Source organism: Meles meles, chromosome 16 (genome assembly GCF_922984935.1).
Source record: "Meles meles chromosome 16, mMelMel3.1 paternal haplotype, whole genome shotgun sequence".
NCBI classification, from domain to species: Eukaryota; Metazoa; Chordata; class Mammalia; order Carnivora; family Mustelidae; genus Meles; species Meles meles.
Window position 1 is genome coordinate 52,356,433 of NC_060081.1, and position 15,443 is coordinate 52,371,875.

Consider the following 15,443-nt stretch of genomic DNA (forward strand, 5'->3'; position numbering starts at 1 on the left):
AGTTCATACCAATGTCTCTAACTCTGCTCCATCACCCCCTGGGTCATTCTAGCCTCCTTCTCTTGCCTCTCTGCGAATTCTCACTCCAAGCAGTGAGGAGCCTAGAACCTGCTCTGCACTATCCATTTACCTAATTATTCAGTTCCAGGGTATTTGTATCAGAACTGCTAACCCGCATCCCTGTGGGAGACAATGTATCAGCCGGAGTAAAATGCCCAATGTATATGGCAGAGGAGTCCTTGGTGTTTAAGGAAGGATGGGGTTAACTTGCGGCTGTCTGCAGAGGTGGGGTGCTCAACTCCAGAGATGTCTGAGAGACTACTGAATACCCTTGGCCAAGATGTGGATTAATCATTCTTACTGGTGATTTACAAAGTGCTTTTTAAAGTCCAAAATTCCCTTGAAGCCCTCCTGTACTGGCATGTCTACATTATTACTTTATTTATTTATTTTAAAAGATTTATTTATTTATTTATTTATTTGTCATAGAGCGCAAGCAGGCAGAGTGACAGGCAGAGGCAGAGAGAGAAGCAGGCTCCCCGCTGGACAAGGAGCCCGATGTAGGACTCGATCCCAGGACCCTAGGATCATGACCTGAGCTGAAGGCAGAGGCTCAACCAACTGAGCCACCCAGGCGTCCCTACAATATTACTTTAAAAGGCAGACAGTGATGGTTTGCGTTTGGTTTTCATTGATTATCCAGCATGACTTTAACTATGTGACCAGTAGGTATAAAAGACCCCCCAGTCAGCCTGTGCCTTTGTTCCCCAAGACCAGGGTGTCCCGCAGGTATCAAGAAGAAAGTGCTCATGTGTTTTTGAAACAAAGGATGAGACAGAAACATCTTTTCATGGTGCTGATAATGCAGTAGGGAACGTGCTTCAGAGAGCTTGCTGAGATGATCTTGGCCACGCATTCAGTAGCCAGAAGAGCTTGAAGTTACAACTTCAGGGTCAAAATGACATGATTGAAAATTCTGGGAGATCAATGACAGCATACCTGAAGACACCTGTCCTATGGTGCAAATGGTTCAACATGGAGGATTTCATGTTTTCCAACACTAGATAATTCTTTTCAGAAAAAGATAATTCGTCAGAGAAAGAAATCTACAGTACGTTTAAAAGCATATTTAAAAAATATGTCCAGGGGGCCCGAGTGGCTTAGTCAGGTGAATGTCTGCCTTCGGCTCTGCTCATGATCTTGGAGTCCTGAGATCCAGCCCCACGTAGGGCTCTATGCTCAGCGGGGAGTCTGCTTCTCCCTCTGCCTCTGCCCCTTCCCCCTCCTGCTTATGCTTTCTCTCTCCAATAGATAAATAAAATCTTAAAAGAAATAAGAAAAAAAGGACACATCCAGACACTCCAACAGAATACAAACAGGTACTTTCTTGAACTCAAGGCATCAGAGAGGATTAGAAACCCACCCATTTCTGGGACTAGGGAGGTAGGGAAAGAGGGAGAAGCTGGGAAAGGGTACAAACTTTCACCCGTCAGATGAATAGGGTCTGAGTCTATAATGAAAACATGGTGACTACAGCTGAGGACACCGTATTGTGTAACTAAGAGAGTAGATCTTAAGTCTCCTCACCAAAAAAAGATAGATACGTGAGGTGATGGATGTGTTAGTTAACTAGATGCAGAAGGTCCTTTCACAGTGAATATGTATATCAAATCACTACTGTACATACTTTAAATAACTTACTATTTTATATGTCTGTTATACCTTGATAAAGCTGGGGCTGGGTGGGGAAGTAACCCGCTTGTCTTTATGTCCCAGCTTAAAATATTTAGCGTTCCTACTTTTGCGTGTAACAGGCAAAAAAAAAAAAAAGAAGAAGAAGAAGAAGAAGAAGGAGAAGAAGGAGAAGAAGGAGAAGAAGGAGAAGAAGGAGAAGAAGGAGAAGAAGGAGAAGAAGAAGAAGAAGAAGAAGAAGAAGAAGAAGGAGAAGGAGAAGGAGAAGGAGAAGGAGAAGAAGGAGAAGAAGAAGAAGAAGAAGAAGAAGAAGAAGAAGAAGAAGAAGAAGAAGAAGAAGAAGAAGAAGAAGAAGAAGAAGAAGAAGAAGAAAGTCTTGCTGACTCAGATCTGATAACATGGTATCAGGCTCCACAATTTCTAGCCCACATTTAATTCACGTATCCGGAACGGACTGGTAAGGGCTTGCTGCCTTTCCAAGCAACCCAGAAAGTCATTTGGGATTTTATAGTTTAATAGAAATCAGGGGTCAGAGAAGAATCTAGGTAAACACGGAACCTAGGAGTGGCTCAAGCTATCTTCGAAGACCAGAGATGGGCTCTGTCAGGGAAGATGACCCTAAAAGGAAACGGCTTAGTTTGTGTGTTTCTGCACTGCCCCCTGCTGGCTGTTCGTGGAACAGTAATTCCTCCTGAGGCTGGTCTCTAGGAAGACCTCATGGGTCTCCTCAGAGCAGGTGCTGAGCTGGCCCTATATTAGGGAAGACCAGGCCTGGGAAGTGGGCGTGAAGAACAGCAGGAGAACCAATTCCCCGGAGCATATCAGAGTAAGTGCTGGTGTTTAAGACAAAAGGATAACATCTTAGTGGAAGGAAAGAGGCTCAGTGGCAGTGGGATTCGGGCAAGTAGAGAGAGATTGAAGACCCCATCTGCGGGCTCTTGTCCTTGCAGGCCATCTGGCAGGATGGGGACAGCAGCTGTGTAAAGGAACTCCAGGTGACTAAAATGCATGGCTGGGTTTGGAGACACGGTGCCCTATGGGACTACACAAGCACGTGAATAATTGTGTCACAAAGTGACAAGGGGACCAGTTATCTTGCCTAGAATCTTAGGACAGGTCTCCTGGAGGTCATGTCTGACCTGCTCATAGTAGGTGAGTAGGAATTGCAGGGTAGGAATTCTGCAGGGGGGAGTGAGGAAGGGGAAGTACTTGAGAAGATTTGGTGATATGGTGGGACTGTAGACACGTGCTGGGATTATGGAAGGTGAGCTTGGAGAAGCAGGCAGACCGGCTTATGAAGGACCTCATGCACTTAGAGGTGCCGTGATCTTCTTCTGGACCAGGTGGAACATCTTTAGAGGATTTTAAATAGATCTGGAGGGCCCTCATAAATGAGGAACTGTAGATCCAAACGGTAGAGATCACTTCATTCTGCTTTCTTTGGATAATCAGACGTGTTTCCAACCTGCGTTGTTTCTGATATATCTGAAGGGTGTTCTCATAAACCTGCCCTATCTCTTTTCAGTGATTTTGTACATTGCCTTTTTTATGGTGCAGGTAAATTCCGGAGTACTTGGGCTTTTACATAAGAGGGAAGACGAAGAAAGTCATCCCAGATCACAATGAGCCACTTACCTAATGTTGCTATGACAGTGATGAAGATATATTAAGTTCTGCTAAGACATGACAGAGTCTCCCAGGTGGGAGTAGGAGTAGTTGGGAAGGAGTAAACTGGGTTTCCAAGGGCAAGAGAGTGACATTCATTCATTCAGTCATTCCTTGGGCTGATGCTCAGCTCCGCACTAGGCGCCATGTGCCACACAAAAGAGGCGGAAATCCCAGCTCTTATCATTAAGGAATCTATATTCTGCTTGGGAATCCATGGAAGGAGGTTATGGCAGCCAAGGAAGATAGTCCAGTGTGATCTATGGACAGGTGTTAAAGCCATTACAATGGGATACAGGAGATCTTTGTGGAATCAGGGATCCTGAGGTGGGGTCAAGGACAGGTGGATGGCCCTGTATAGGAAGCTTGCAGGATAAGCACCCCAAATCCAGGAACCCTGAGACGTTGGACAGAGAACATTTGCTAGTGTAGGATTTGCAGAACAATCATCAGAGATCTGTTGCATCTTATCTCAGCCTGTGCTGCTCTAACGAATTACTCTCCCCTGGGTGGTTTATAAACAACAGACATTTATTTCTCAGAGTTCTGGAGTCTGAGAGTCCAAGAGAAGGGGCTGGCAGATTCGGGGTGTGGTAGTGTCAGCTACCACACTAACTAAACCGTTGGCTCTTCGTGTTCTCATAGGGCAGAAGAGGCGAGGGAGCTCTCTGGGGCCTCTCTAATAAGGACACTAATTCCATTCATGAAGGCTCTGCCCTCAATACCTAATCATCTCCCAGAAGCCCCTCCTCCCAACACTGTTGCATTGCAGGTGAGGATTTCAGCAGAGGAATTTGGGGAAGACACAAACATTCAGACTCTAGCACATGTCATTTCTTGCCTCCAGGATCCCCAGGCCTTGTCAATTTGGGTTGTATATCTGAGACAGGAGTTTCTGAAGCTAATAGCTGGCTGCATCTTCATTATCTTTAACACTCGCTCAAGATAAGCTGATACAGCACATTTTTCCTGAAAGATCGCTATAATTATAAGTCAAAGCTACTCTCATCTCATCTTTTGATGCTCAGATGCACACTCTTTGGATAAACAAGAGCACTTTTTTTTTTTTTTTAAACTATTGCCCTAGTTTTCGGGCATATTCTTTACCAGACCTTCCAACTAAGCTGTGGTGTGCTTTTTATAATTAGAAAAAATGAATACTTAAAGCAAGTTTGGAGGCATTTCTTTATTTCCCGGTTTTGACTGGCAGTGGGAAGGCCACCAGCACTTGGGATTCACAGGTTAAGGTGAGCTACTTGTCAGGCTTGACTTTGCAGAATGGTCTGTCCCTATAAAAGCAGGTGGAATGGCCTATGGTGCTGAGTAAGGATGGGTGGGCACTCAGAAATTTGAAAGTTGGATTGGGCTCATTTTCTCAGTGTTAAAGTGTCTTTGTCTTGTGTTTATTTCTTCTCCTGCCTGCAACTCTCACTATTAGGAGACGAACCGGCGTTGTCTGAAGTCTACTCAAATGGAAATGGCACGGAAATGGCAGGCTGGAAATATCAAGAGTGGTCCTCAACCAATGATGAGAGTGTTGGTGTATAAATTCCCCAGCTCCCTCACCCTCCGGTGGGGTAACTTTGAGCACATTTTCTTTCTTTGATTTTTTTTGAAGATTTCTATTTATTTATTTATTTATTTTAAAAAGATTTTATTTATTTACTTGATAGAGATCACAAGTAGGCAAAAGAGGCAGGCAGAGAGAGAGAGAGAGAGAGGAAGGGAAGCAGGCTCCCTGCTGAGCAGAGAGCCCGATGTGGGGCTCAATCCCAGGACCCTGGGATCATGACCTGAGCCGCAGGCAGAGGCTTTAACCCACTGAGCCACCGAAGCAGCCCTAAAGATGTTTATTTTTATTTTTTAAAGATTTTATTTATTTATTTGAGAGAGAATGAGTGAGAGAGAGCATGAGAGAGGAGAAGGTCAGAGGGAGAAGCAGACTCCCCAAGGAGCTGGGAACCTGATGCAGGACTAGATCCCGGAAGTCCGGGATCATGACCTGAGCTGAAGGCAGTCACTCAACCAACTGAGCCACACAGGCGCCCAGATTTTTATTTATTTATTTGAGAGAGAGAGAGATGGAGAGAGAGAGAGGGAGAAAATGACTGGGGCAAAGGAAGAGGGAGAAGCAGGTTCCCCACTGACCAAGGAGCCTAAAGCAGGCTTGATTCCAGGATCCTGGGATCATGACCCAAATGGAAGGCAGACGCTTAACTGACTGAGTCTCCCAAGTGCTTCTCTGAGCACATTTTCTATGTCACCTCCCAGAGCGTCTGAGCAGAATGAATTCCATTGCCCACAGAGTGAATTTGCTAATGCCCCCTTTACTTCCTCACTTCCGGTGTTTGGGGGTTCACTGTCCTAATATATAGTAAGTTGTATATGGATCCTTGTCTCAGGACCGACTTCTGGGGGAACCCAGCTCAGGACAGCAATTAACCCACAGAGCGACATAGTTTCCTAAATAAATGTAAGGGGAATGAAAGAAGCCTGCTCTTCCTGGACTTAATCAAGTGTATTCACAATCTCAATTTTAGATCTTACCTTTTTGTCTTGTCACAGTGATACATTCATGAGTTCTGAGGCCAGTGACCTTCATTTTGTGCCAGTTATTTAAAAAATGCAGTCTCTTATTTGACTTTCATGAGGTGGGTGGTATTCTGCCCACCATTGTGGACTATGGACATTATGGAGTCTTTAAAGAGGTGAAATGATTTGCCCAAAGACCCCAAGCATGGCACAGTGCTGGAGCTCAGGTCTTCTGCTTCTCCAACTTCTTCATTTTGCAGAAGTGCCCCGAAGATCTCCACGTCGTCCGGAGCCCTTCCTGGGCTAACGAAGAAACCGCCAGAGTGGAGCTCAGTTGGTCATTCAGGTGGAGAAATTTCGTCTTATTGAGAAACTCATTTCTTCTCAGGCACAGCAACACAATGGCTAAGACAGGCTCCATTTCACTCTGGAGAACCCCTGGGACAGCAGCCCAGAGTCTTGACCTCTTCTTTCTCCCCTTGTCTTGGGCTGGGAAGTACTGAGACACCTCGTTGGTACTGGCCTGGCAGGGGGTAGGAGTGTGGACAAATGGCAGCCATCAAGACCCTCAGGGCACGAAGCTGGGTCCAGGCCCCACCCAGGAGAAGGTAGATCTTTGAAAGGATTGTGGCATGCAGGGGCTCAATCCCAGGACCCTGAGACCATGACCCGAGCCAAAGGCAGAGGCTTAACCCACTGAGCCACCCAGGCATCCCAGCCCCCATCCTTAGGTATGCTCCAAGCCACCTCATTCACATAAACTCATGAAGGGACTGGTGATGAATAACAAGACACCCATTTCACCTTTATGGCTGTGAACCGATTTCAGGAGCTGAGGACAAGAGATCGAGTGTTAGGACAAAAGACGCTTCCACTCATCTTATTGCTCAGCAAATTCTAGAGAGTTTGCAAAGCTGTGAGCTAAGAACCACAGATGAAGATCAAACACATAAAAGAAATGTATTTTGCTCATCTAGATAACTAAATATGTATTTCTTAGAAATCACCATGTTGTGGATGCTGTAACTCCGTCATTTTGTTCTTGATCGTTAAGTAGCCCTGAGTCAAAACACCAGTTAAAACAATTAGAAACCCTATTTATGGATTTGGAAATTCAAGTACAACACAGCTGTTATGGGAATTGGCTAACCAGGACCCTACCCTGAACCCTTCCCTCTGCTTAGTCCTAGACACTTACTCCCTTTGGTGTTGAAGGTTGTTTCTTTTTTCTTTTCTTTTCTTTTTTTTTTTTTTATTTGAAGATTATTTCTTGAGCCTGGAGGTCTGGGGAAAACACCTCACCCAGTTGAATGCTGATGGCATCTCTGATGAACCCGTGTGTAATTCTCTCTCCCAGGCCCCTGCCCTCTCCTGCCTAACCTCCTCTCCCGCCCCTTCCCTCCATCCCAGGAAACCAGCTGTGTTAGGTCTGACTCTGGCTTGTTTCTAGCTTCCTCAAGTTCCTCTCTGGCTTTTTGCCAACTTCCTTCCACTCTTGAAAGCTAAGCCCGCTGGAGTTAAAGCAATATGTATTGTTTAAGAAAGCAGTGCTTTCCCACAAAAAGGTTTCCATTAAAATAAGATCTGGAAATTCCAAGGGCTGTCCAGGTGGGGGTGGAGATAAGAAATTCAGACCAGAGTACGGGAAGCATCTTGAGGAGGCAGTGACACTTAAGCATTCAAAGGCTTTTTGTGGGGGTGGGGGTGGGGGTCAGCTCTGGACTGGGTGCAGTCAACATGGAGGTCCCTTTAGAAGGCGAATGGTCATGTACATGGGATATCTTTCTGTCTGAAGCCTCCCACTTGCCAAGGGAGACTTCTGAGTGTGTTGAGTTGGCTTTGAGTGGTCTGGGATGGGTTTGGAGATGTCCCAAAGACAGAGTACCTTATTGCCATTTTGCTGGCAATGTTAGATTTATTCTCATTGTGCAGGTGTGGGTCATTCTCAGGGACATGGGAGGTTGGTTCCCTTCCCTTCCACTGGGGAAGCTGGGTGCCCAGCTGTAAGGGGTCTGCTGCCAGCCTGAGGATAGGAGGAGGAGGAGTCATGTGCTGGGTGCGAGGGCATGGTCTCGAGGCAGAATGAGAGACACCCGGCCACTGGCACCCAGCTGGGTCTCCCAGGGGCTTCTGCTCGTCAACAGAGCACTGTCTGAGCTTCCAGCTAGGGCGGCTGGAACTTGTCAGGCACCTTAGGGTGTCCCTGACCAGCCCTACACAACACATGAAGAAAACATGATAGGTGGAAACACAAGACCTGACCAAACCGCAAGGTAGGAAGTAGTTCCGGGGGGCGCCTGACCCTGTGGGCCAGCGCCCCAAGCCCATCACTTGTTATCGGGAAGTGTGAGGTAGAGAGTGTAAGTAGTTCAAGCCAAGGTCAGGCCACTCCCTGGGACGAACGTCGCTAGGACCCCAGGGTGGGGTTGTAAATGTTGCCAAGCGCATTCTAAGTAAGAAGGGGTGTAAAGGCTCCGGGGAGAGACTGGCTGGTTGCTGGAGCCCTGAAGGGAAGAGCCGGGGGCTACTTGAACACTGCACCTGAAGCCCCTGCTCTGGGGCTTGCCCTCCTGGAGCGCATGCGCAGTGGAATGCGGGCCATTTACTACGGCTTGATAAAGATGGATAAAAAGGAGAGGACTGGACCTCACCCCATGCCTCCCTGACCCTCGGGAAGTGAGGAGTTGTGCATATAACCACCCTCCGAAGCCCCAACATACACGGCCCACTTTCCAGGCTTCTCACCTGGATCTTCTGGGACCCCAAGCCAGGTTTAGGATGGGAATAACTAACAGTTTGGGGATTTTTCAAATGGTCCTGTGGTCAGAAATTACTGGGGAGGATTTGGGTGTGCTGTGTGTAAAGGGGAGAAGGTGTTCGAGCAGCATTTACAGAAGAGGCGGCTTCTTACACTCAAAAGACATAATAAAACCCCTTACAGGTTAGCAACCCCCATGGCAGGCGGGAACGAGAATGGCTCCAGCGATGCGGGAGTGTAATATCGTCCCATCCAGAAAAATTTAAGTTCTTTAAATTTAAACCAGTCCACAGAAACAAAAGACACACATTGCAAGGCTGTATGTATGTGGATCTTTATTGTTTGCAGTGGTGAAAAACTGAGGCCACGTGAAGGTGCATCAACAGGAAGTGGTGAAATCAACCAGGGTCTGTCTGGACTACGGAGTATTAATTACACAGCAATAAAGGACAAGTTTGCTAACCAGCTAGCTGTTGAGCTGGAAAGAGTTTCATGATGCAGCATTAAGCCACAGAAGCAAATTGCTGAGGGATAAATGTGATATGTACAACAATTATGGTATTTTTAAAAGGAACAATCAAATTAAAAAAAAAAAAAAAGCAAAAACCAACCCTCCTTTATATACCTAAGCACAGTGAAAACGTGGAGACTACAGATCAGGCAGGAAGGAGGAGGTGGGTTGGGATAGGCAAGAATTAAAGCATCATAGAAAAATGAATAAAGCATCGAATAAAGTTCTGTAAAATAAAGAGAATATTTGAAATATAAAAGCTGATCTATAGTATCATTGCTGATATGTACATTTACATATGCAAATGGAGGAGGCCTAGGAGATAAGAGGGCAGATTGAAAACACTGACTTGATCAGATATTGGGTTGGGGGGGAATGTGGTGTTCTGGATTTCTATTGTAATTTGAAGTCACTTTTACAACAATCACATTTTCAAAAGTCAGCACTTGGAGGGGACAAGAAAGTGGGAGTTGGTGAAGTATTCACCTTTAAAATGACCGTATCAAGAATAATTCAGGCGTCCCTCACAATGTCTTACACATGGCAAGCACCCAACAACCTTTGGCTAAAGTGAAAAACCACACTTGAAAAGCTTTCCCTGGACCTCATCGTTTGTAAACAGCAGCAAGGATGTTCAAGCACATGTTAAAAGCTTCATGAATAAACTTGGCACTTGAATCACCATACACAAATGCCCTTCACACCCCATTTAAATCTGGTTTCTGGAAATGTTAATGAAATGAGAAACGACGGCAATTACAGAACATGTATTATATCTTGGCCTGTGTTTGCCGAAGAAATGAAGTCATTTTGCTTCTGTGGCTCTGTGTGCCCTTTTGGTTAAACTCAGCAGAGCTGGACTGAAAATTTCAACACCAGCCTACTACTAAGTCGTTTTTCTTTCTTTTCTTCCTCCCTCTCCCTCCTTCTCTTCCTCCCTTCCTTTCTTTCCCTCCTGTCTTTCTTGCTATTGTTTAAAAATTAAAAATAAAAAACTGACATGCAAGAAATAGCCTGTACATGGTCTGTACTTTTATCCTGTGCTCTGCTCCAGAATTCAGCAGGACTATGGCAGCGGATGGTAAGGGTGGTGCTGGCACCTTAAGGACTAAGGCCTTCTGGCATCCTCCATCCCACCCTCCTCCAGCACTGATCCCCCAGGCGCCTTGGGTAAGGCTGCTATCCTAGGCTGCCCCGCCCCCAAGTTCTCCACTGACTTTCTCTGTTAAAACCTTCCACAAGTATCCTTGAGAAGAACACTGATAGCAGTGGAGGCTCAGAACGAGAGGTACCATTATCAACATTCATGCTTTAAAATACTCAGGATACCCTGTCTGAGAATGCACATTCCTGCCGCCTCCACAGACTCTCTTTATTTTTTAATTTTTTAAAATTTATTTATATTTTTTTAGACTCTCTTTAAAGGAGAATTGATAATAGTCAGTAACCGGTGAGTCCAAATATGGTTCAACAATTCCTGGGGGGTCCCCAAGAGCACCCCAGAGGGCGTGTGGGGACATCTTAGAGCATTAGACTCATTATTTGTATTTAAGCCATATTCATATTTTACACTATATATTTAACTAATAAGAGGTAGATACCAAGGACCACATCTCTTGCTGATGGTAAGAGTGAATTCTTTGCTGGGTCTCCCTAAAGATACGGGTTCTCTTGAAACTTTTTGGCAAGGAATTATTTTTTTATAGTGACAAGTGGCTCACAGAAATGACCGCCCCACCCCCAACAGCTGTTAAAAGAACAGCTGGCGATTGACCAGCAGACCCATGTAAAGGGAGTAGAGTTTAGGATTCTCCCACGCAGGTACAGAAAAAAAGGCACTTAGCGCTAGGGGAATGTTGCAAAGCAAATGTGTCATTTAAAAATATTTTCTCAAATCCAGGTGCTATTTCAGAGAGAGGAATAGCAAACACTTATCCTTCTTGTGAAAGAAATCTTTGAGTAGACACATCCTGCTGTGGAAATGGTCTGCTCTGGGAATTTAGCCAGGCAAGATCACCTTCCGCCATGATTTCTGGCCTTTCTCTCTCGCTTTACCTCTATGTTGGTCTTATCCCTTTACTGTGTCTTAGTTTAATTAGAAGAATTAAATACAACCTGCCTGGAGCAAGGTAGCAGGATCCACGGCCATCAGCTCAGGTGGAAATCTGGGTTTGGGTTTGGACTGGGTGAGCCCTAAAGGAATCACAGGGCAGCTCTGGGATTGCACCGAGTGGAAGATCTGGGGTTGGACAAACCAGGATCACCGGGATCTGGCTCTGCTACTTTCTAGCCTCTTCACCTTTTGGAGCCTCAGTTTCCTTGTCTACACGGTGGGAAGAACCCCTGTCTCTAGGAGGGGCTGGGGATGTGCGGAAGCGTATGGCCCCGTCCCTGGCACGTTCTCTTCTCTGTTCAGCGAACATTTTTCTACTGCAGAATGAGACATGCCAGACGCTCCCTGGGGAGCCGGAGAGGCAGGGACTGCCAGGTTGCCCTCGGGAGAGCCCACAGGGGCTCGGTACACACACATTTACGCGATACAGACAGATTCCCCAGGGGAGACTTGCTAGTGCGCCTTGAGGGACTGAAGAATCACAGCTTTTGGGTACCTTTGGGACACGCGGGGTTTGGGGCTTAGAGGAGAACTGGGATACCCCAGACGATGGCTCCCCCTCTCATCTCCGTGGCCAGCCGGCCCGCCTGCAAGCTTATTTCACAATAAACCAAATGAAAACCAGCAGGCAGAGCAACACGGGCTGGTCCACGCTGACCCGAAGTCCCGCTCCCCTCTCCAACCAGAAATCGCAGTGCTTGATGGAGCAGAGCTCCCTGATCAGCCGCCACAGGACCCGCTGGTAAAGCTTGTTGTCCTGTTTCTCGCGGGACAGCTCCTCCTGGTTCGCCACCTGGGTGGCATTGATGCAGCCGCTCACGAACTTCTCCCTGGTCACGTTGGCCTCTGAGCAGCCGTTGTAGTGGATCCCGTCGGGGAACTGCCAGTAGTTGGCCTCGTAGTACCTGTTGCCCTCCGCTCCCAGGTCGACATCCAGCTTCCGGCCTTGCTTGATGAAGGCTCCGGGGCGGGTCTCTGCCGTGCGCGCCTCGGTGACCTGCGAGGTACTGGGCACGGCCTTCCGGTTCCACTTGATTCGGTGCTTGATGCCTCTGGCCTTGACTGCTGAGAGCTGGCTGAACAGCAGGAGACAGACAATGGCCAACCAGCATCCGCCCAGATGCTTCCTCATTGTGCCAGGATCTGCAGGAGCAAAAACCCAGGCAGTTACCTTCCCCAGGGGGTGGAGGTTGGTGGGGAGGGTTCGCGGCCTCCCCTGCCTCCCTCTCCCGTGCAGGCGATTTTAAGCAAGGAATGCATCCTTGCACCATTCACGTTTTTCCAAAAGCGGATAGTTTCGTGGTGCTCACATTGCATAGGTTACGTCAACACCCAGGTTCTTGCTTTTGCCTGGAATTACATGCATTCAGGGTGGAGATCTGATTTTCTCTGACAGATAAGATGCTCCAGCTGGCAATTACAAAGCCTTTGAACATGCATGGGAAAACGAGCGAGTAATGACATAATACATATAGGTTTTCTTTGGTGAACCCAAGTCTTTCCAATCAGAGGATCTCTGGAGGAAAATACACAGAAGAGTTGAAACCACAGGCTTCTGAGCACAGACTGTATTGTTAATCTTCCCTCTTTATTCTGTAGCTCTAAGCTAGCTCTGACTCTGGCACATTCTGCTATCCATTCTAAGAAAGGGCTTTAGGGTAATGATGGAGAGAGATGGAAATGTGGTCAGGAGACCCCTGCCTCCTTCTGTGTCAGGGGTCAAGATGTGCCAGAGAGGTGGCTCCCAGTCTCACCCTGGGAACAGGGTGACCCCACCATCTCCCTCACCCAGCACTTAATATGATCAGCCACTAACACTGACTGCCTTAATTCTCACACAGGGTGGGTACATTATTATTTCCCTTGGATGAAAGTTGTTGGGGGGGGGCAGTGCCTGGGTGGCTCAGTTGGTTAAGCATCTGCCTTCTGTTCAGGTCATGATCCCAGGGTCCTGGCATAGAGTCCCCCATAGGGATGCTTGCTCAGTGAGGATCTGCTTCTCCCTCTACCCCTCCTCCCTGCTCACTCTCAAAAAATAAATAAAATCTTAAAAAAAAAAAAAAGGTGTCCTGGGAATTCAGAGTAGGGAAGTGATTTGCCCAAGGCTGCACAATAGCCTTTGGCAAATTTGGCAAATTTGAATCCAGTCTGTCTGACTTGTTCCCATATGCCTCCTCACCATGTACCATGGCCCTTCCATTCTGCAGGAGGGGATGGTGCCCGAGTTTTGTGCTTTTGACTCTCTTGGCATGAAGGGCAGCACCGACGGGCCCTAAGCTGAGCAAAGAGCAGGCTCCATGAGGAATTTTAGAGGAGATGGGATGCTGGGGAGGACCGGAGGGTCTGGGGGAGCACAGAAGCTCCCGGGTCAAGGTGGTGCCTGGGCACTCGAAGGGCTGCTGATGACATCAGGGATATCCCCCCTACCCCAACCCCCCAGTCTGGTTGTTTGTCACATCTGTCTCCTGAAACCACAATAGCTATTGTGGAAATATATTTCCCAAGGTCAACTGTTCAGGGCATTCCGGCACCTGGACCTTGGTCGGCATGGATGAGAAACCCCAGAACCATGGTCAGGCTCTGTCCTAGATGAAGTTCCACTGTGAGTCCATCAGTGCCAGGGCTGAAGGGGGTTCAAAAGTCACCTTGCTTAGCCCCTAACACCCCTTCCCTGCAGAATTACCAAAGTGCTGGGTCCACCTCTGTTAATATGTTCAATTGCGGTGTGACTCTGGTCCTTATGTAGGAAAAGAAGCAAAACACAACCTCCGTGCATGTCCAGTGACCTCTGGATGTCTGCAAAGCAGCTTCTGTCGACCCTTCTTTACCTGCAGGCATGGTCTAGTCTCTGGCTCAGGGAGGCCATAAGTATGTCCGGCAGCACCCTGAGCACCCATCTTACCCCCCCCCACCCCTCAGTGACCTCAGACCAGCTTTCGCTAAAGAGATCCAAGCATGAAGCCAATGTTCATTTGTCTCTTAAATAGGGAGCACCTCTCCATGCCATCAACCCATACTCTTTTAGTAGGGGAAATGTTAAATAGGAATAATAATGCAAATTACAGGTGTGTCAAGTTAAAAGAAAAACATAAAAGCATAGTGATCTCGGAAAGTCGTCTTCATAGTCAAGGGCTTGAAAGCAAAAAGAAAATCCCAACCAGCTAACCCTAAAGTAGCATTTTATTGCAAGCACCAAAGCCAGTGGTGCAACACCAGGCTCGTGTGTCCCCTGACTCGGGACCCACTCCAGGAGATGGGAGACAGGAAACCGCTGCACGGTTTGCAGCCTGACTAGAAATGAGCGACCCTGACCACAGAAATGGAATCCAGCGCGAACTCGGCCTCCCCACGTACCTTGGGCTCTCTCTGGAAGCTTGCCTCTGGAGCTTCAGCAGCACTGTCCGCCAGCACTGCCCTCCCACCTATGTAGGAGCTGCGGGGGAGGGGGCTTTCCTGCTGCTCTCCAAATAGGGCAGCCCTCCTCGCTGGGCAGGACCAATCACAGGTTCCCAGGCACTCCTCTGCCTTGAGGAGAGACCTCATCCCTCTTCACAAATAAACACTGTGTGGAGATCTTGACGAAGTTCAGAGAGTTGCTTTTGATTTCACTTTTTTTTCTTTTATGTATGGACGTGTGCATTTACTTATTTACTTCCTCCTGACCAGTTTATCACAAAGGACATGACAAAGGAAAAAAAGGAACAGCCAGATGAAGAAGTACATTAGGGCAAGGTCTGGAGGGTTCCAGCTGCTGCAGTGATCAGGGAGTCTGGGGGCACAACCTGCCCCACTGCTCATGAGTTCACCAGCCTAGAAGTTCTCCGGACCCCTCTGATGTCAGTAACTGGGGACAAGAACCAAATACTCTAACCAAAGATACTCCTATCACCCCTAACACTCAGGAATTTGCAAGGTTTTAGAAGCTCTGTGCCGGACACTGGGGACGTTATTATACCACAATGTCACAGCTAGACAGATGGATGGAGGCATCTGTCCAGAGTCTTGTTAAGTCTGTTTTTAAGACTGGTGTTTTGAGAGGTGTCTTGTAGAACGGAAATGAGCAGTGTTAGAAGGAAAACGCTTTCCCATCCATATCCGCAACAGAGGGTGTTGCTGGTATGTGTGCCATCTGGCACCCACAGACCAGCCACTACCAGCAAAGGGGCTTTGGC

At 47.4% G+C, this 15,443-nt stretch overlaps 1 protein-coding gene across 1 annotated transcript; it reads right to left on the bottom strand.

The window, feature by feature from the left end:
• Positions 1–11,866: 11,866 nt before the first annotated feature.
• Positions 11,867–14,638, bottom strand: PRND (prion like protein doppel). Its single transcript, XM_045981513.1, has 2 exons — positions 14,626–14,638; positions 11,867–12,414 (listed from the first exon to the last, which is right to left on the bottom strand). The coding sequence occupies exon 2, from the start codon at positions 12,401–12,403 to the stop codon at positions 11,867–11,869; it is 537 nt and encodes a 178-aa protein (XP_045837469.1). The 5' UTR covers positions 12,404–12,414; positions 14,626–14,638.
• Between the last annotated feature and the right edge of the window lie 805 nt (positions 14,639–15,443).